This window comes from Martes martes, assembly GCF_963455335.1.
Source record: "Martes martes genome assembly, chromosome: 6".
Taxonomy (NCBI): domain Eukaryota; kingdom Metazoa; phylum Chordata; class Mammalia; order Carnivora; family Mustelidae; genus Martes; species Martes martes.
Genome location: NC_137893.1, coordinates 11,803,638 through 11,822,713, shown reverse-complemented (window position 1 = coordinate 11,822,713; position 19,076 = coordinate 11,803,638). Strand labels below are relative to the sequence as shown.

Sequence of the window (19,076 nt, the reverse complement as noted above, 5' to 3'; positions counted from 1 at the left end):
ACTGTCAATTTTTTTTATTGCTATGATTTGAATAGCTCTTTCTAACCTGGTTTATTTTATTCTTCTTTTCTTTTTAAGAACATGCAAATAATTCTTTCATGCCACCAGATAACTATATAACTCATTATTGACACTGTTCCTCTGCTTTTTGCTCCATTATTAGATTACTCGTGTAATACTGATTATTCTAAGAGTTTTATCAATACCTGATTTTCATCCCAGCCAGTGAGAAATATATGATAACTCAGAAAATGAGCTTTCCCCCGCTCACTCATAAGTGTTTCCAGCGAGAGTAAGAGATCAGCAAACCACTCAAAAGCCTTTGGATCCCGGCAAATCCAGTAGAAATACACCTGTCAAGAGAGAAGACAAGAGAACGGATTTGTCCCTCTTTTCACAATGTGCTGATAATCACAGACTACTTTATCTCCATTAAATTATTTGAGCTCAAATGGGCACTTCTGCAAAATGACATGCTTCTCTCTGCCAGGGAACAGTCACACTGTGATTTCTTTTGAAAAATTTCACATTGTGTTTGAAAAAGTCCAGAGTGAATTCAGAGTCAGGAGTCTGTGGGCTGTTGCCAGGTTCACTGGATGAGGATCAATTCACCACATTCCTGGCTGTGCTTCTTTTGAACGAGGTTAATAATCATAACTAGCTGTGCCTTTCACAGCTCCCGAAGGGGGATAAACCACTAGACCAACCCCCTTCGTCTTTACTCATGACCTAAGCTTGGGATTTGAACTCTCTTCTCCAGAGACCCGAAAGGCTTGTGCACGAATCCACTTCACCATCACGGCTTTTGACTTCTGAAGGGTGGAGATTATGGCAATTGCCGAACCAAGACACACAGGCCAGAAGTTTCCCTCAGCCAGACATATCAGTGTCCAATAAGGCTGGCGGGTGTTGGTTACGGTTGTGTGTCAACTACTATAATGAAATTACGTCTAGGAACATTTTTTTTTTAACTTTCTGTGTTTAGCAAATGGCGTGTGACAAGAAGTAGTCTGGGTTTGCTGAAATAAAGGCTTAGTTTTTGTGCTTTGAGTTTTAGGTCATTGTATCTAGAAGAAACCACAGGAGAAAGATCTATTAATTCTCCTGATTTTCCTCACACTCCTATTCCTTTCTGCTCACTACTCTTTCCTGCACCCCCTCCCCAAAGAGACTTCTCTGTTGCTTAACAAGTTTTACCAGGGGGCTGGCCTTGACCTCCAGTGGGAAACATCTCCTCCAATAGATGGTGAATACTCCTGCCTCCCCTCTCCACCAGCCAGCCTGCAAGCTCACAATCATGATGAAAGTTATATATGAGATTTAATTAACAGATCAAGTTCATGAGGAGAAAAATTCACAGAATGTATTTCAAGGTGAACATCTTGCCTATCTTCTCCAGGTTTGTACAGGAGTTTGTAATATTAACAGTCATTAAGAGCAAAAGCAAGTGAGGACAAGATCTTTTCTCTTAAGAAAAAAGATAAACATAGGGGAGGGGGGGAAAATAGAGGGAAGCAAACCGCAAGAGACTCTTAACTACAGAGAACAAACAGAGTTCCTGGAAGTGGGGGAGTGGATGTGCTAAATGGGTGAAGGGCATTAAGGAGGGCCCTTGTTGTGTTGAGCACTTGGTGTTGTATTAAGCGATGAATCACTAAATTCTATTCCTGAAATCAATATTACACTATATGTAAACTAACTAGAATTTAGATAAAAATTTGGAAAAAAAAGAATTAGAGCCCAATATTTGTTGGACAGCTATGATTCAGAAGGCACTTTCAATACTACTCCCAGCTCAAATTATAATCTCTAAGTGTGTTAACTCCCAAAAGGAGTGTCTTTCTCTTTGAAGTAATAAATCTGAGCTAATAATTCCTTCCATAGAAGGCCCCATGGGCCCCCACAAGTACAGTAATTGTGTTCACCCACTCATTGACTCAGCAAACACTTACTCTATGAGTAAGCATAGTGCTTACTCTATGTCAAGACTGTTCTCCTGTCTGGAACTTCAAGAGCAAACAGAAGAGGCAAAAATCTGCTGTTCTCCTAGAGTCTGCATGTAGAGGGAGAAGGAAGATGGTAGTAAGTAAAACATAGAGTACATCAGAGAGTGATAAGTACTATGGAGAAACACAGAGCAGGCTGGAAAGGGCTGTAATCCTGAGTCAAGTGGTCAAGGGATGGAAACATTTAAGCAAAGACAAAAGGAAGCAGAGGAATCATGTTTGGGGCAGGAGACTTACAGAAGGAGTGGGACCTTTGGGGAAGACTCAGGGGGCTAGTGTGGCTGAAGTTGTGAAGGAGGGGAAGGCAGTAAGAGATGAGGTCTGAGGGGAAGGCTGGGAGGTACAGACATGGGGTTTGGGGCCATCTTGACTTCTACTCTGAGTGAGCTGGGAAAGCACTGTACGGAGTTGAGCAGGGGAGCGACAGGGTCTGAGGAAGGATCAGGAAGAAGAGTCCTTGGGAGACTGGAGGCCAGGAGGCTGACTTGTTAACCAATGTTGGTGATTAGCACCGCTATCTTCTTGCTTTTCACTTTGCATCATGCCTAATCTAAATTATTCTTTGAAAACCTGAGCCCTCCCTTTGACTTGCTTTGCTCCCGGTGGACACAGAAAATCTATTGACTGAATTTAATACCATTCTTACCGATGCACCTCCCCTTCCTTCCTGCTCTCGGTAGTTGTTTTACCTAGAAACATTGATGGTGGCATTTGGATGAGAACAAACATCATTGATTTATTTTCTTTTATTTCCACTCCTTAAGGGATGTGCTTCAGATACATTCATACAGGAACAATACCCCATTTACTTTTTAGAAAACTTGTCAATTTCAGATCTAGTCTCAATCATCCTTCCTTGAAAAATGCCCACATCTTAGCTTCCTGCTCACATTGACCCTGATCCTTTCAAATAGAAATCATGCCTGTCCTTGCTTTCTTGTGGCTTAGCAGTGTGTCAGCCTTCTTAGGGCTTGCCAAGCCTTTTATACTTTTTACTTCCTTGTAATGGCTTTGTGTGTTTTTCCCTCTGTAATTGACTTAGAGGTGACACTGGGCAGCTTTGGTGCAAGAGGCAATGAAGGAACACTGAATAGGCTCAGAAGTGCTTCAGGCAGAAAAAGAAGAAAAGAGGCTTTGAACAGAGAAAGAGGCTATTTACTTTGACTCTCTTTCATCCTAACGGTGAGGGACACTCACTGTGAAGGGACAGGGCAGTTCCACTTCCGCATTTCGTCCAGTAGGAAAGACCTGGTCGCTGGTAGAACAAATATCCCAGACAACAGGCTACACCTCTGTGATCTGCCCAACACTCGTCCCTCCTCAGTGTCCAAAAATAAAAAATCCCAAATCAGTCACCTATCTAAAGCTTGGCTTCCAGAATTCTGTAGCTGATATCAGAGGCCCCAAATAACTTAAAGTTACTTGAATAAGTTTTGTTTAACAGAAAGTCATCTTCCTTCAAAAGATGAAAGTTCTGAACTTTCATTGGAACAAAGTGACTGCTTCTAACAGGACTCATCCCACACGTTTCTGTAGATCTAACGGAGTCCCAGATGTTTTAGGAGATGACTCCAGAAGTGGACAATGGTTTTAGGGAGCACTGTGTGCATGTGGCCTGTCGCAGGCCTTTGGGTCACATGATTCCTGGCGTGGACCACAAATTCCAAACTCAGCCACCTTCCACTTCAGAGGGCCTGGGTGTGAGCCACACACAGTGCTCTGTTCTCTGAGAGCCACCTCCTCCCCATGTTCCTTACAGCTCTAAGAATTCTGCAGACTTGCATGTGGACAAGGTCAAGGAGATCTGAGGCCAGAAGGGAATGGACCTGTGCTACTTTTTGAGAAATAATTTCAGAAAATGAAGTAAGAAAAGCTACTCATCTATTTTACTAGCAGAATCCACAGATGTTCCCTGTCTCATGGCCTGGATAAGCATCCCCAAACACAGTACAACCTGTGTTTCTTCGATCCCAAATCCATTTCCTGAGAATGGAATGGGGGCAAAAGAACTATTTATTTATATATCTATTTATTTATGGCCCAGAATCTCTCCAAAGAAGGAAACTGTACATGAGGACACAGTTTTATGATGCTGTGTGGCAGAGTAATTAAACATTGTGAGCCCTTGAGTCCTCTAAACTGTCCTAGACTCCTCCCTTCACCATCTACAAGCTGGGTAACTGGGGAAAGTTTTTTGTTTTTTTTTTTAACTTGAACCTAGATCACTGCATATATAAACAAACAAAGAACACAAACCTCTAGAACAAGCAACCTGTGAGTGAGAATGAAAAGTATGGTTCATGGGAGCATTTGGCACAAGGTCTGACACAGGCATTAAGTGCTCAGAGCTGTTAGTTTTGAATGCTGCTCTCCTCACTGTTGTTTGGAGGAGCTTACAGAATGAATATACACGTTTATAGTAGAGACAGCAAAGGGAATCTTTGACTTACTTGGGGGTCTGTGCTCCCACCTGGGCACTTGTGAATTATAGAGGTGGTGATCACTGAGAAGAGGTGAAGCCCAACTTTATCTCCAGCACCAGTCTGGAAACCTTAACATTGATAAGGATGTGGTCCCAACTGAGGAACCCCTTCACTAGCAAAGCACACTCCACGCTATGTGTGTGCTATACAAGATGCAATTTATGGGGGTGCCAAGGTTAACCCTGACCTTGACCAATGCCTCTGCCCAGGAGAAGGCCAATGGAGTTGCACTGTGACCTTGCCTTCTTCTGGACAGCGCCTTCTGTTCCCCACTGTTATGAACTGAGTATTTGTATCATCTCCAAATTTATAGTTGAAACCCAATGTGATGGCATTGGGAGGTGGGCCTTTGAGAGGTGGTTAGATTTAGATGAGGTCATGAGAACAGGGTCTCCAATGATGGGATTAGTGTCCTTCTGAGATAAAAAGAGACCAGAGCTCCCTCCGTCTCTGTTACATGAGGGAGGACACAGCAAGAAGGTGGCCATCTGCAAGCCAGAAAGAGAGGCCTCATCAAAACCCAACCGTGCTGGCTCCCTGATCTCAGACCTCCAGCCTCAAGAACTGTGAAAAATAAACATTTGTTGTGTAAACCACCCAGTCTATAGTATTTCTGTTATAGTAGCCTGAACTATATGCTGTATGCTAAGATATCCATGCTGTACAAAACAACACGGAACTGATAGAAACAAGTAGGGTGATGGAGACTTCCCCTGAGGGAATCGTGACCATTTTCCAAAAAAAAAAGAATTTTTCTCTCTCAAAAGATAAAGACTGTGACTGATTAGAAAACATAAATGAATGCTTATTATCCTCAATAAATGGTAGCTATTATCGTCCTGGTCTTTATTTTGTTGTTATTGTTGCGAAGGTCTTCCTGGATGGATAAAAGGGCAAACAAATTTTGAAGCAACTATTCCTTCTTATTGAGAAACTTCTTTAATGTGGTTTCCATGTCCCGTTTTAAGGAAATACGATTATAAAATAATTTTTCTGGTTAACCATTATAGGACTGAGACCAGTCTTTTTCAGTCATTTTTAGTCTCTTCAGACTTCTTCTTTAGAAGATTTTTATAGTGAATTATTTCATGGCTATATTACCGCTTGGCCCAATAAGGGAGGACTGACTTTGTTGGTGCCTCAGTTTGTTCTAATTATAGTTAGTAAGACTTCGTGGGCAACCAAAATATTCATTAATAATAAAATCATTACATCAAGAGGGGGATAGCCACACTTTGGAATATTCTGAAGACACCAAATAAAACGGAGTCAGTCAGTAGGTACTGACGCCAAAGGTGCTCTAAGCCATATTACAAAGGGCAACGGAAACAAAGTGCATCTCTCTTTCTCTCTTCCCCGACCCACATCTCCAGGTAAAAATAAAGCAACACCCTGTATATGCCTATGGGTGCAAATGTATGGGGAAAGAATGGAATGAGACATCTTCCAATGTTTAATGGAGAGCAAAGTGGTGGTGGTGGTTAGTTTGGGGAGGAAGGCTAAGGAAGGGAGACCTTTGACTATTTTATTTTTTATTTGAGTCTTTTACAAGGACCTTATGGTCTTGCACGGCTTGTGTGGTTAATAAACCAAAGTATTAAAACTATTAATACTGGTCACCTCCCCACAGGGCAATAGTGAGGCCTGAATTCTTTTGAGGGTGTCTAGTGAAAGATTGGGGGGCACAGGTGTCTTCTGGAGGGGCACATGTGGCCTCGTGGCCCCCAGTTCAATTTATTACAGCACCGTCAGTGGTTAGCAGAGATGATTAGCAGAGATGATCAATTCCAGGAGTAGCGAGAGCTTCAGTGTGAGGGAAAGGGAAAACAAATAATTTCTCAAACTAAACAGATTAAATTAAGTGCATTTTTCATTCATTAGAAAAGAGAGCAGGCCCTCCTTTGTTTTATTAATATATTTAAGTAGAGTATGGATTTTTGCCTTTCTTGGTCTCTTTGCCTTGTTCCCACTGGCCTGAGCTGTCTTTTTATTTGAATTATCTCCTTATTATATTAGGTTAAGGACCCAAGGCCATCTTGCATGGGACACACTATAAATACCCATTATCATGGTTCTGTATTATTGGGGTGATGAAGGAAGACAATTTATGGAGAAATGAGATTATCTTGGTTTTTCTATAATCGATCTTATTCTAGTCTGAAGATTACATATGCAGTTAGGAAAAGGAACCAAATCTTCTAGTTGGCCGTTCTTTCCACCCTGTCTACACGGCTGTGATATTAGGGGATCTAAAAATCTATAAGCCAATATATTTATGCCTGTCATTCTCCCCTCCCCATTTGCACACACTTATTTCATTCATCATTTTGACAGTTTGCACAAGCAAACTGTCCTAATTTTTTTTCAAGAGCTCTTTTCACAAATTGAGTGTGATGTGGAATTAATCATCCCGTTAGGCAGGCGTTGGAGGTTGTTCATTGCTATGGGGCATTTACACCCCCAGCGATCAGCATCCTTTGAATTGCATCATAGAGACTCCTCAACCACTCATACCTCCTTCCCTCATCCTGAAGGAGCGAGCGACGGGTGCTCCTCTGCCTCCAAGTAAGCGAAGTTTGGCTCGAACTCTTGTGTTGAAAATACCCCTTTCACATATTACAGCTTTCCCCCACTTTTTTCCCCCCACAAGCCATCATTCTACTTATTTTTACTTTGTCTTCTTGGGAAATTTCCTCCTAACCAATTCTCCCCCTCCTCCCTGCCATCTTTAAAAATAAAAGATAGTTAGGAAGAAATTTTAAACACCAGATTCAAATAGAAAGTGCTACACATGATCCTAGAGAAGCAGCAGGCATCCTATTGGCTATTCTCCTGCATTTTACTTAGAAGTGTTCTAGAATAACAAGGCAGAGGAGAAGGGTAAGGAGATGTAGTTCGCAATGGTAGCAACCAAGAAATCTTTGCAGTTTTTTTTTTTTTTTTTGAATTGTGGACTTGCAACATCAGGTTTGTATGTAAAAAAATGTATTCCTTTATGCGAACTGGTCTTGCATGGAGGGAGAAAATCCCACCTGATTGCAGTTAACCCTTTAGGCTTAAATTTCCAGTTCTGAGCCCCCATGCTGCATTTCCCCCTTTGTCTGTTACAGAAGAGAACAATCTGAAAACTATAGCCCAGATCCATAATTGAGAGGACTTGTTGGATGAATATGTATTGCTGTATTCTCCTGGACTTTAAAAATTATATAGATGCCAACAGTTTCATGGAAAGAGTATTTATATCTCAAATATATGTAGGTGGTCCTGACAATTATTAGTTACATAAGCCTAATGATAGCTATAGTCAAATAAACACAAACTGGCTTTAAAACAGAAAAGCTTCTTAAACTTTTTCTCCCGCACGCAGACTCTAACCAGGTGGTCTTAACTGAAATTTTCAGCGTAAACTCTCAATAGCATGAAATCTCACTTTTTGCATAAAAAGGCTGGAAAGTGGAAATTAGAAACGCATACTCCCAATGTGACTCAGTAGCTAACCAATTAGATGACTTTGGACAAATCACTTTGCAGTCTAAGTACAGACGCTGACGTTCAGGGTCATATGCAAAGCTGGAAGGTTAAGACCTCTCAAATTATTTTGTGATTCTAAGCTTTTAGCTTTCTTTCTTCCATATAGCATTATTCTGACCTTTATTTTCAGTGGAATATTGACTCAATATTGTCCCCAATTTCTGCAAGTTATAAAAACATTGGTTTTTAAATTTCCAATTTTTTGGGTTTTTTGGGGGACGATAGAGATCAATGTCCCGTTTTATAGTTTTGTGATAACTGCTTAACCCTCCCACCGAAACAGCCTTGAGAAACCCCATGAGCAGAGCCCAGAAGTAACAATGAAACAGTGAAGGGGGAGGTGATATCAAGATCCTGTGGGTTCCTATATGGGCTTAACGATTTTGTGGGTTCTTACAAGAATTTTTCCTATTTGTAGTAAAATAATCGGAACATATTCTTTGAATTACAGAATTACTGAACAAATAGTCTTTTTGGTTAAATAAAAGATGAATTAATCTTAGTAATCTAGCATTTTATAAAAAATTACATAGAAGCCATTTGTTCTTTTTGGCATGTAGACATTTATTCACTCATTGATTTATTAAAAAATTGCAACGTGTGCATATGTGTGTGTGTGTGTGTGTGTGCGTTTGTGTATCTCATTATAAAGACACGCAAAGAAGCCATATGCAAGGAGCCCAGAATCTATGAGGGGAAATGAGATCCTTTGTGAACATGACATAAAAGCACACTGATAACAGTTATTGAGAGAAAGATGAGGTGGTATCAATCTGGTGTGAGGAGAGTGAAAGGCTTGTCATGTCAGTATCAAAAGGTCTGGAACATAGTAGGTGCTCAGTAGATCTTCATGGGGTGAATAAGTGAATGCAAGTGAGACAATAATCCATCATGTGTGAAATGTAACGTGACCTTTAGTGTTGTGACAACCATGAAGCAAGAAATTGCCTCTGTGGATAGGTTTTACGTGGCAGACAGTGAGAGGAAAGAAAACGCTTTGGGGATTGAGAAATCACCATAAACTGTAACAAAGCATTGCCAGGAGGGGGGATCCGAATAAACAGAAGAGTAGCTGTTGTGTTGGTTTTGTACCATAGACTGAATGTCTGTGTCCCCCAAAATTCGTATTTTGAAATTCAATCCCTGATGCAATACTGTTCGCAAGTGGGATATGTGGGAGGTGATTTGTTCATACAGGAGGAACCGTCATGACTGGGATTAGTGCCCTTATAAAAAAGGCTCCAGACTTCTAAACCTATGTATCTACTTTTTCTTCATTGAGTTGCAAACTGCGAGTCAACAAATTTGACTCTTGCTGACCAAAAACAAAACAAAACAAAACAAATCCCACCCCCCAAAACCAAAACTACCAAGAGCTACCCCACCCCTTTCTGCTCTGGGAAGTTAGAGCCAGGAGACTGTCACTTGTCAACCAGGAAGCAGGCTCTCATCAGACGCCAAGTCAGCCAGTCCATTGATCTCCCAGCATTGCAACGGCGAGGAATCCCGTTTCTGCTGTTTATAAGTGACCCAAGTCTATGGTATTGTGCTAAAGCAGCCCAAACAGACTAAGACACTTTGTTGAACTTATTTATCATGGTATAGAGGAAATACGATGAGTCAGCATTTGAGGAGTGGATTCGAATTCTTGTTCTACGATTTATTGGCCGGCTGTGTTTTGAGTTCCTCAGGAGTAAACTGAGGATGTTACTTATCCCAAAGAACAATTACAATAATTTGATACTATGATGCTATCATTCCTATGAGCTTTGTGATCAGATTTAGTTTTCTCATCTGTAAATGGGAATAAAAATGGTGAGTTCCTTAAAAAGATGATGTGAGATAGTGTGTATAAAATGCTCAACATCCTGCCTGCTGGGTAGTCAAGGCTTGATGAATCTAAGCTATTAGTAGCAGGAGTACTAGCGATCTATCTACATCTTTGGCAGCTATAATGAACTTTTATATCATTTTATATGCATTTACATTACATTATTTACACATCATATTATTGATTTGTCCTCTTTGGTATTAAAACTCTCTGTTAGATACGGACTCTTCTTTCTCTGTTGTGCAGATCAGGAAACCCAGCTCAGAGAGGTGACCTGAGTTGCTCAAGATGATGCTTCTAGAGAGGGTAGAATCAGGCTGAGACGGATTCTCTGGCCAGGGATCCCTCAGTCTGCCTACAATACAATGGTGGCAGTCATACCTACCATATGTTTGTTATGTCATGGAAGGAGCCAGATGGATCTAAGTTTGAATCCTCATTCTGCCTTTTATTACCCATGTATTTTTAGGGCAGTCACTTTGGTTTGTTAAGTTTCAGGGTTTTTGTGTGTGTGTGTGTGTGTGTGTGAAAAGCAGGCTTGCTATTGTCTACTATATACGGGCGGTTGGGAGTTATAACAATCAAATGAGAAAATGTATGTCAAGCACCTGTCACTTGGAAACTCATGAAATGATAGCTGATTGCTCTCTTATTTCTTAGTTGGAAGAGCCCCAACTTTAGAGATCTGGTATTGCCCCCCGTGCTTCAAAGAATGCTACTCCTTAATAACTTTTAGGTGGGGAAATTTTCTGTGGCTAACCAAGCTTGGGAGGGATGGCTGAAACAAAACCGAGGGAGGTTCTTTTCTATAGAACTTATTTAATAGGCTAATAGATGATGTGAATCTTCTAGAATGGGATTTGTAGTAGCTTCTTTTGACCACAGAATTCTCTTTAGTGGACCACAGCACGTGACCAATGTTCACATCTAACTCATGTTAGAGAGACACGCAAATCTAATCAAGCAAACTCTTTTGCTAGAGGAGGAAATTAGAACCAAAGTGTGGATCAGAGAAGTGGCAGAATCAGGCCCGGAACCAGACGTGCCTGGCAACCGAAGTCCTCCTGAACGGACACCACGCGGTGTTAACATGACTCCCTTTCTCCTGCAGCTCCCCAGAGGCTTAAAGGATGGACTGTCTATGGGTAGGACAAAGGAAGGCAGGCAACTGTGGAGGTGTCTTGTCAGAGAACATTCAAGAAATGAGAAAAAAGATTGGGAGCTTGGCAACACCAAGCAAGCAGGCCAATGAATCTCAACTGAGGCATTTCTGCTTCCTGTTAAGACCCTGGGGCCATGAGAGGAAGATGCTGAATCGCACACTTGGAGTCATAGTCTCAGGCTAAAGAGACTAAGGAAAAGGCCGCCTGTTAATATCACTAAGAGTAGCCCGGTCACAAAGCCATTTGCAGCCCGTCCATATTTTACTGACATGAGCAATTACGTGTCTTGTAATGGCAACGAGCAATAAAATTTATGTCTTGTCATCTTTAACAAGATTAGACACAACCCTTCTCATAAATGTAATACCGAATGGAGATTTTTAAGAACATAAGTATAGTTAAGGATCCTTGAGTTTATCCCTCATAGTTAATTAAAATCCTCCCCAAGAATTGGCAGATGATAGATAGAAGGAGAGTGAACCTTTTAATCCATGTGAGTGTGAACTAATGATTTTTTCCATACCTTGCTCAGCTTCAGCTGGGTTTGTGACTCACATTTGTACCGTATAGATTTCAGAAGAGAGGCGAAGGGAGTGACCCCTATTCCCGCGGCGATGCACACGCTCACGGGGTAGTGGAGTACATCCGTCAGTGGGGTTCCGAACGGCCCGTCCACCGCCAGCCTGCAATCACAAAGGGCGGTCCTGTGACACTCAGAACGCTCTGCTCCGGGGAACAAAGCCATCCTCAACCGATGCCTTTTATAGGATGTGCTCGCAACGGAGCGCAGGGGGTTGGCTCTGTGCTTCAGGGTGCCCTGTTTGGGGAGCACGGACTCAGCAGGGGGAAATGGGGGCCTGTCTCCTAGGGATAGGGATGGGGGATGACCACACCGGCCGGTCCAGGTGCCATTCACGGAAGGACAAAGCCTGCTTCTCTGGCTTGGGCTCATGCCTCTCCCACGTGGCAAGTTCTGACAATTCTCAGACGCTTGTTTTGGCTCCAAGCATCGTGGAGTCTGGTGGAGGAGGCCTTGGCTTTGGTTTTTTCTTTTCCTTTCCTTTTCCTTTTCTTTTTCCTTTTCCGCAGCTGCCATCAGAGGAATAAAGCAGAAGCAGAACGTGCCTTAAAGGCTTATCTATCCTGTTGCTACTGTGCTTCTCCTGTTTTTAGTCATTTCCACCTCTTAGTATATTCATATAATTTTATTTTTTTATTCTTTTTTTTATTCATCCATATAATTTTAGTCTAGAAGCCGTTCATTGGGAATAAATGTGATTTTGAGATAACTTGTCAGTTATATGGAATTTCTAAAACTTGTTATTTCGGATGATGCGAACTCAAAATCTGGGTTTTTGCCTAGAATGGCACTGATGTTTTGTCTTTGCTTAGCAAATCTTTCTTTGTAAGGGTGAAGCATATTTATTGAATGAATATGATTCTCTTGAATGTGGTCCAGAATAGACCAGCCCCTGGATTCTGCTCCCTTTCTTTCTTTTTTTTTTTTTTTTTAAAGATTTTATTTATTTATTTGACAGACGGAGATCACAAGTAGGCAGAGAGGCAGGAAGAGAGAGAGGGAGGAGGAAGCAGGCTCCCCGCTGAGCAGAGAGCCCGATGCGGGGCTCGATCCCAGGACCCTGGGATCATGACCTGAGCTGAAGGCAGAGGCTTTAACCCACTGAGCCACCCAGGCGCCCCTTCTGCTCCCTTTCTCAACACCAGTTTTCAACACTGGCTTTTCTTTCATTTCCTAAAATTCACAGTACCAGCCTTCTGCCCCGGGGCCTTTGCATGGAAAAACCCAAGTAACCAGAAAATACTCTGTCCTAATTTCTCCCTGCTCTCCTGACTTGGTTAACAGTTATCTTTTCATTAGGTCTTATCTGAATCATCATTTCCCTGGGGAAGCTTCCTGGGCCCCTTACACTAGGCTAAATCCCCTCTTATATAATTTATAGCCTCATGTGCCTATCCTCTGGAGTCCTCATCGCATTCATAATTTTACAGTTTTTGGGGCATGTGTGCGTGATTTGATTTGCACCCGTCTTGATCACTGGACCACAAGTTCTCTGGAGGGAGGAGCCAGGTCTGTCTTTGCTCCCCTCGGCATCCCAGGGCTCTGCATGCTCTCTGGCATGGAGCTGTTCAATAACAATTCGTTGAATAAATTGTAAAGGGAATGTTTAAAATATTTCAGTCAGCAGAATGTATTAAATAACCTCAACTATTCCAAAAGCACACATTTACATACGAACAAAGATATGCTAATTAAAAGGCTTCTAAGTTATTCATAACCATTCCCTAAGGGGTGTCTGTTGAAGGCACCCGAGGTTGGCCCATTTGGGCTTACTATGTGTTCATGAAAGTTCAATTGGGTTTTATTTTTAAATATTCCATATGCCAGACCTCCTAATAATTCAAATTAACTCTCCTCAAGTTAATCTTAATTAATAAGGCTTTATTACATATTGATATATGGAAATGGAAGAATAAAAATAAAAGGTCATTAACCAGAAAGGGTTAGTATCTCAGCCCACCGTAGATTAGTTTATAAATAATTAGATAAGGGGAATCGAGAGAGAAAAAACGGAACTGTCCAAGGATTAAAATGTCTTACTGTTAATTGTTTTTATAATTAGTTGTATTTGGGATTTATTTGACATTGATTTGAAAAGATAACAATGAAACCCAAAGAAGAATTGTGTCGTATAATCCACAGAAATACATAATAAACACATTTCCACATAATTAGAATTGAGAATCTAAGCTGGAAAAGGCAGGAGAAAATATTTAGTCCAACTTCCCTGCTAATATAGTAATCCTTCCTTCCACAACCCCTAGAGCTGATCCCATTCTGATATTAAATTGCGGGGCATCTTGTTCTGTGCAGGGGAAGTTCAAAGCAGGAGATGGTTTTTCTCAGGTCTCACTGAAATCTGTTTTCTGATGACTCACACCGCTCGCCTTCCTGAGAAACACATACTAGGTCTCTTCCCTTTCTTGTCTCAGGCCTTTAAATGGTTGATGGTGACACCCCAATTGGTTTTTGTATTTTGTTTTTTTTTTGGACAAAAATGTCTCCATTTCTCAAGACCTCTCGCAATCCTGAATTGGCTTCCTTTACACAAATTCTTGCTTATAACACTCAGCTACTTCCTCTTTGATTTGCACACAGAGCTTAACGATGCAGCTTAGAAAATGAGTAGACTTTCCAGCATCCACACGGCGCAGTTACTCGCTTAAAGTCAGGCGCACACCCATCCTCCTCATCGACGTCCACCCCTGACTCTCTGAACCCACTGCCTTTGCTCATCTCCACGTTCTCCCTGTCGATCATCACCGTCATTGATCTCTCTGCAGTAGCTGATCTTTCTTAGTTTGCTCATAATAACAATAACCTTTTTTTTTTTTTTTACTATGCAATATTTGAAGGGCTTTATAAGGACCATCATATTTAATCCTAAACAAAGTCTTAGGTACGATTATCATCTTTATTTCACAGATAAGGAAACCGAGGTTGTCAGTTACATACATCCTCTAAGATCACACCCCAAACTGGGCTTTGGCCCCAGGCTGTTGGATGGTGGTGTCCTTGCTCTAGGCAGCAGTTTAAACCTCTGAAAACTCAAGTATCATTTCTGAGAAATTCCTCCATTTTACCTCAGAAGACAAAATCCTGTATTTTTTTTGTTTAAACATTTTTTTTTTTTTAGATTTATTTATTTATTGGAGAGCTGGGTGAGGCAGAGGGAAAGGAGAGAGAGAGAATCCTCAAGCAGATTCCCTGCTGAGTGCAGAGGCCCACACAGGGCTTGATCCCACAAACCTGAGATCATGCCCTGAACTGAAACCAAGAGTCAGACGCTTCACTGACGGAGCCACCCACGTGCCCCTTTTTCCTGGGGCTGGTTTAAATCCCTTCTGGGTTCAAAACAGTGAAAAATTATAGTGCTCTTTCCCATATGTTTGATTCGATTCAAAATTGAATCAACTCTAAGAGATAAAATCATTCAAGGAAGTCCAATAACATTCTGATTCTTCATATATGGAAGAATTGAAGAAATTGTAGGGTTTCTTTTGGTTCTACTGTTAATACATATGTCTACACATGTATAGAAGCAGAGGTCAAATGAATTTAACAAATGAAGGGAAACTTCACTGTTTCCAACAATTCAGTTTTACTCATTCCATAAATATTTATTGAGCACCAGCTAAGAGTTAGGGCCTATTCTAGGCACTAAAGACAAGACAACAAAGTGCATGGATAATGTCCCTTTTCTTATGGAACTTCCATTCTAGTGTGGGAAGATACACGGTGAACAGATAAATGAGCAGATATTTATTTAGCATGTCAGATGGTGATAAGTACTATGCAGAAGAATAAAGTAGGGCTCAAGACAAAGTGATCACTGAGAGTCCATTGGGGGTCATGGTCTCAAATGAGTCAGGAAGGAGAGACTTCACTAGGAGACATTTGAGCAAATACCTGGGGTGGGGGGTGTGAGGGAGCAGCCTAGCGGAAATCTGGGGAAGAATGTTCCAGGGGGAGGGAACAGCAGTGATGAAGGTGCTTAGGAGAGTGTGCTCAGTGTAGGAGAAAGTCAAGAAGGCTGCAACGATGGCTGAGTTCAAGGAGGGAGCACGAGGTGAGGCAGGGGAGCCCAGGGAGGCCTGGGGGAGGGGGAGAGGGCATACCGTGTCAGGCTGTGAGCTGACAAGATACCCCATGGATGGTAGGCCTATTGACTCCTGAGAAACATGTTCCAAGTTCTCATTGGGGTATTGGCTGAAATGCTAGCCAGTTTGTGAAAGGCAAGGTTGGTTGATAGACCAGATAACCGCGTACACTAAGAGTAGAGACGAGGCTAGCAACAGGATGAAAGTATTGATCTTAGCAATGCCAAAAGGAGGGCAGGGACGTGTGCGTGTGTGTGTGTCTAATTTTATTCCTGATTTTAAGCATTTGCATTGCATTCTGAATCTTAGAATGTTGTTACATTGCTTCTGTTCTGTGATTATAAAGAAAAGGTCTTAAATGGAGGAGCAGTTGGGTGTTGTCATCTGACTTGGAGCTCTGGTCTGACCAGATGATGTTTACACTTGGTTTGTTGTCATACCACTCTTTGGTTTCAATGTTTGAAATGAAGGCATGTGACTCTTCCTAGCCAGTAAACACAAGCAAGCCCAGAGCTCTACAGTCACAGCTCAGTGTCCTATGAGAGGGAGGAAAAAGGGACAGTATGTTGACTAGATTCTGTGCCTTACATTGATTCTAGTGCCTAGTTTGCCACCTGTAAATATTTGTTAAAAATGAGCTAAAACATCCACACTGAGTCTAGGTATTCATTAATTTCTTCATTAAATATTTCCTCCACGTGCAATATATGTCCAACACTGTTCTAGGCACCGAACATAGATGGAAGGGCAGGCAGTGCCCTGCCCCAGAAAGTTCGATTCTAAGTGCGTCCTGACAGCGTTCACCACCTAATTTCTTATGGTTGTGGCCACCGTTTGGTAGTTCCTGACACCCTCCAAGGACCGCAGGAGAAGGAATCTCTTGATCGTCCTTTTGAAATGTCAAATTCTTCCAAAATGTTTTTCTTAATCCTTTTTATGTGTGTCCATTTTCCTGGGGCTTTAAACACGGGTTTGGCCTGCTTCTTGGGTTATCCTGCTGGGAGAATGGGAACCAACTTCAAGCCATTGTTTGCCAAAGGGGACCAAGGAGCGGTAATTGACACCGGGGCCCCGGCTTGTCTGAATAAGATGTTGTCTTTGAATCATGTACCCCCGTTGCCAAGTTGAAGTCCTAACCCCAGTACCTCAGAATGTGACTTGCTTTGGAAATAGGGGTGTTAAGATGAGGTCATACAGGAGGCAGGCAGGCCCTTAATCCAACAGGACTCAGATTTCCAAGAAGAGGCCACAGAGACACAGACATGAGAGGGGAGAATATCATGGGATGACAAAGATAGTCGCTGCTGCAGGTGCGAGCCAAAGAATGCCATGGATTGCTGGCAAAGCCCCCGGAATGGGAAGAAGGGAGGGGAAGCGCCTCCCATAGAGGTTGCACATGGAGCACAGCCCTGCGGTCCTTTGGATCCAGCCCCAGAGCTCCAGAACTGGGAGAGAATACTTTCTTTTGTTGCTGGCCACCCAGTTTGTTACCACAACCTTAGGAAATGAATATGGATGTCATGCGTGCCTCTCCACCCTTCCCAGGCCGACCCTCTGCACATCGACCTCGCAGCGACATTAAATCCTCTGCCTGCACATTGATGCTGATGGCATTCGGCCTCTCGAAGTTCTAGAGGAAGGAGGCAGCGTTTTGCCATTTCTATTTCTGGCACCTAACGGAGGTCACCGGTGCTTGTGGCACACACACAGGCAGCACCGACAGACTGAACGGTGCAACTTCCTTGACCATCTGGTCATTTTACCACTCTGCGAGCTTCAGTTGGTCTTCGTTCAGCTCTTTCTCCAGCCTCACCCTGCCTGGAAAGCCTCCTCCTTAGGAAGACCAAAATAACAAACGTAAAGACCTCAGACTGTAACAGCAAAAAGTTCACAGGGCTGTCTGAGTCATCGCGGGCTGCATATAATTAGCCAAGTGCTGTTTTGGAGCTGAGAAAGCACAATGCTCCTTCTTCCTGGATCGCTGCCTGCCTTTGTCGAACATTCTATTTTTTTCTCTTTTAAAAGAAATGTACTTGCTTCTACTGGAAATCCACTAAATTATCCTCTTTATATAGGTCCTTAAATTAAAAAAAAAACATTAAAATTTGCCATCTAGAATAAAGATATTGCTGGATTTGGGAAGCCTGTTGATGCACGAAAATGCCTTATTTGTTATACTATTCTAAGTTCTACGTAAAAAAGAAACAGGCTCCTACCTTGGCAGGCTCCAGAGCTCCTTCGAGGCCTGTCCCTCTGCCCCAAAGGCCTTACATAAAGCTTCTGTCCAGTCTCCTGCTACCCGGATGTGGACACTGAAGAAGTTCTCCTGAGGAGCCGAGGTGAGGGTGAAGGGGTGCCATTCCAGCCGGGATATAGATGGGCACTGGATCAGGATGTACTGTCCCGGCGCCATTTTAAAGTTACGCTTTTTCATGTGAAGTTCTAGAACTCCAGACGGGTGGCTCACCACCTAAATCAGAGGAAGACAGTCGTTTTCTCTTTTTTTCTCGGGTGAAGGGGGAAGACAATGGCTTTTGTTCCACCAGAGGTTTTTAAATTTTAGAATCCGCTTTTTTGAGGTATCCTTTATATCTGCCATTTGCTACTTCCTTCCAGGGATCTTTGCCGTGCCTTTTATATTGGGCTTGGCAACTCCGGCAAGCATGAAGCTTATCTCCTTCAGAGTGCCATCCGAAATTTGGGCAGCGGCACCCAGGTGCCACGTGCTGTCTGACACGTGGCTTTATGTCTCCAGCGGCCAAGCTCTCGCGAGCTCCGTTCGCCAGGATCCAGACAATAGGATCCAGTATATCAGATCCTGCACTTAATGATGCTTAGAGTTATTAAAAGACCCACTGAGCTGTCTCCATGGTTTTAAAACGTAGGCCCTGTTTGGTACTGTTTTCAACGATCTGTGTCTTTTCTCAATCTCTGGTTGATTAACTCTGTTGTTGTCTCATTCTAAGTGGAAAACTATCTCCAAATTCACTGTGAAATGTTTCATTTTGTTTTTGTTTTTAGTCAGGTTTCATCCCCTATCCTGCTCAGGCTCTGAGTTTGAGGTGTAGGAAGCAGCAGGCAGACTCTCATCGCTAAAGAGACTTGCCACGTGCTGCTTATTGGAAGGAAAGAACTGATTTCCATCTTGTTTCCTGAAAAGAAATCTCTCTAGGCTCCGATGTCTTCTCTGTGGCTGGAGGCGATAGGGAGCAGAAGCAAATATCTGGATCTTGTGACAGTATTTTTCCATTCGGAAGAGAATCTCACAGCATTTTAATCATTAGTTCTGTTTCCCATCTCCCCACTGATATTTGTTCTGATTCTGCTGTTAAATTGTCTCCCTAGTAACAGCTCTAGTGGGTTTCCAGAAGTTTTACTGTCT

At 42.4% G+C, this 19,076-nt stretch overlaps 1 protein-coding gene across 1 annotated transcript in view; it reads right to left on the bottom strand.

Moving 5' to 3' along the window:
- Window positions 1-19,076, bottom strand: part of NOX3 (NADPH oxidase 3) — a gene marked incomplete at both ends in the record, with an annotated part of 55,941 nt that overhangs the window by 14,418 nt on the left and 22,447 nt on the right. Inside the window, 3 exon segments of the mRNA XM_080806676.1 lie at window positions 207-353; window positions 11,538-11,697; window positions 17,911-18,164. Of these exon segments, the coding sequence (XP_080662802.1) occupies window positions 207-353; window positions 11,538-11,697; window positions 17,911-18,164 (561 nt within the window).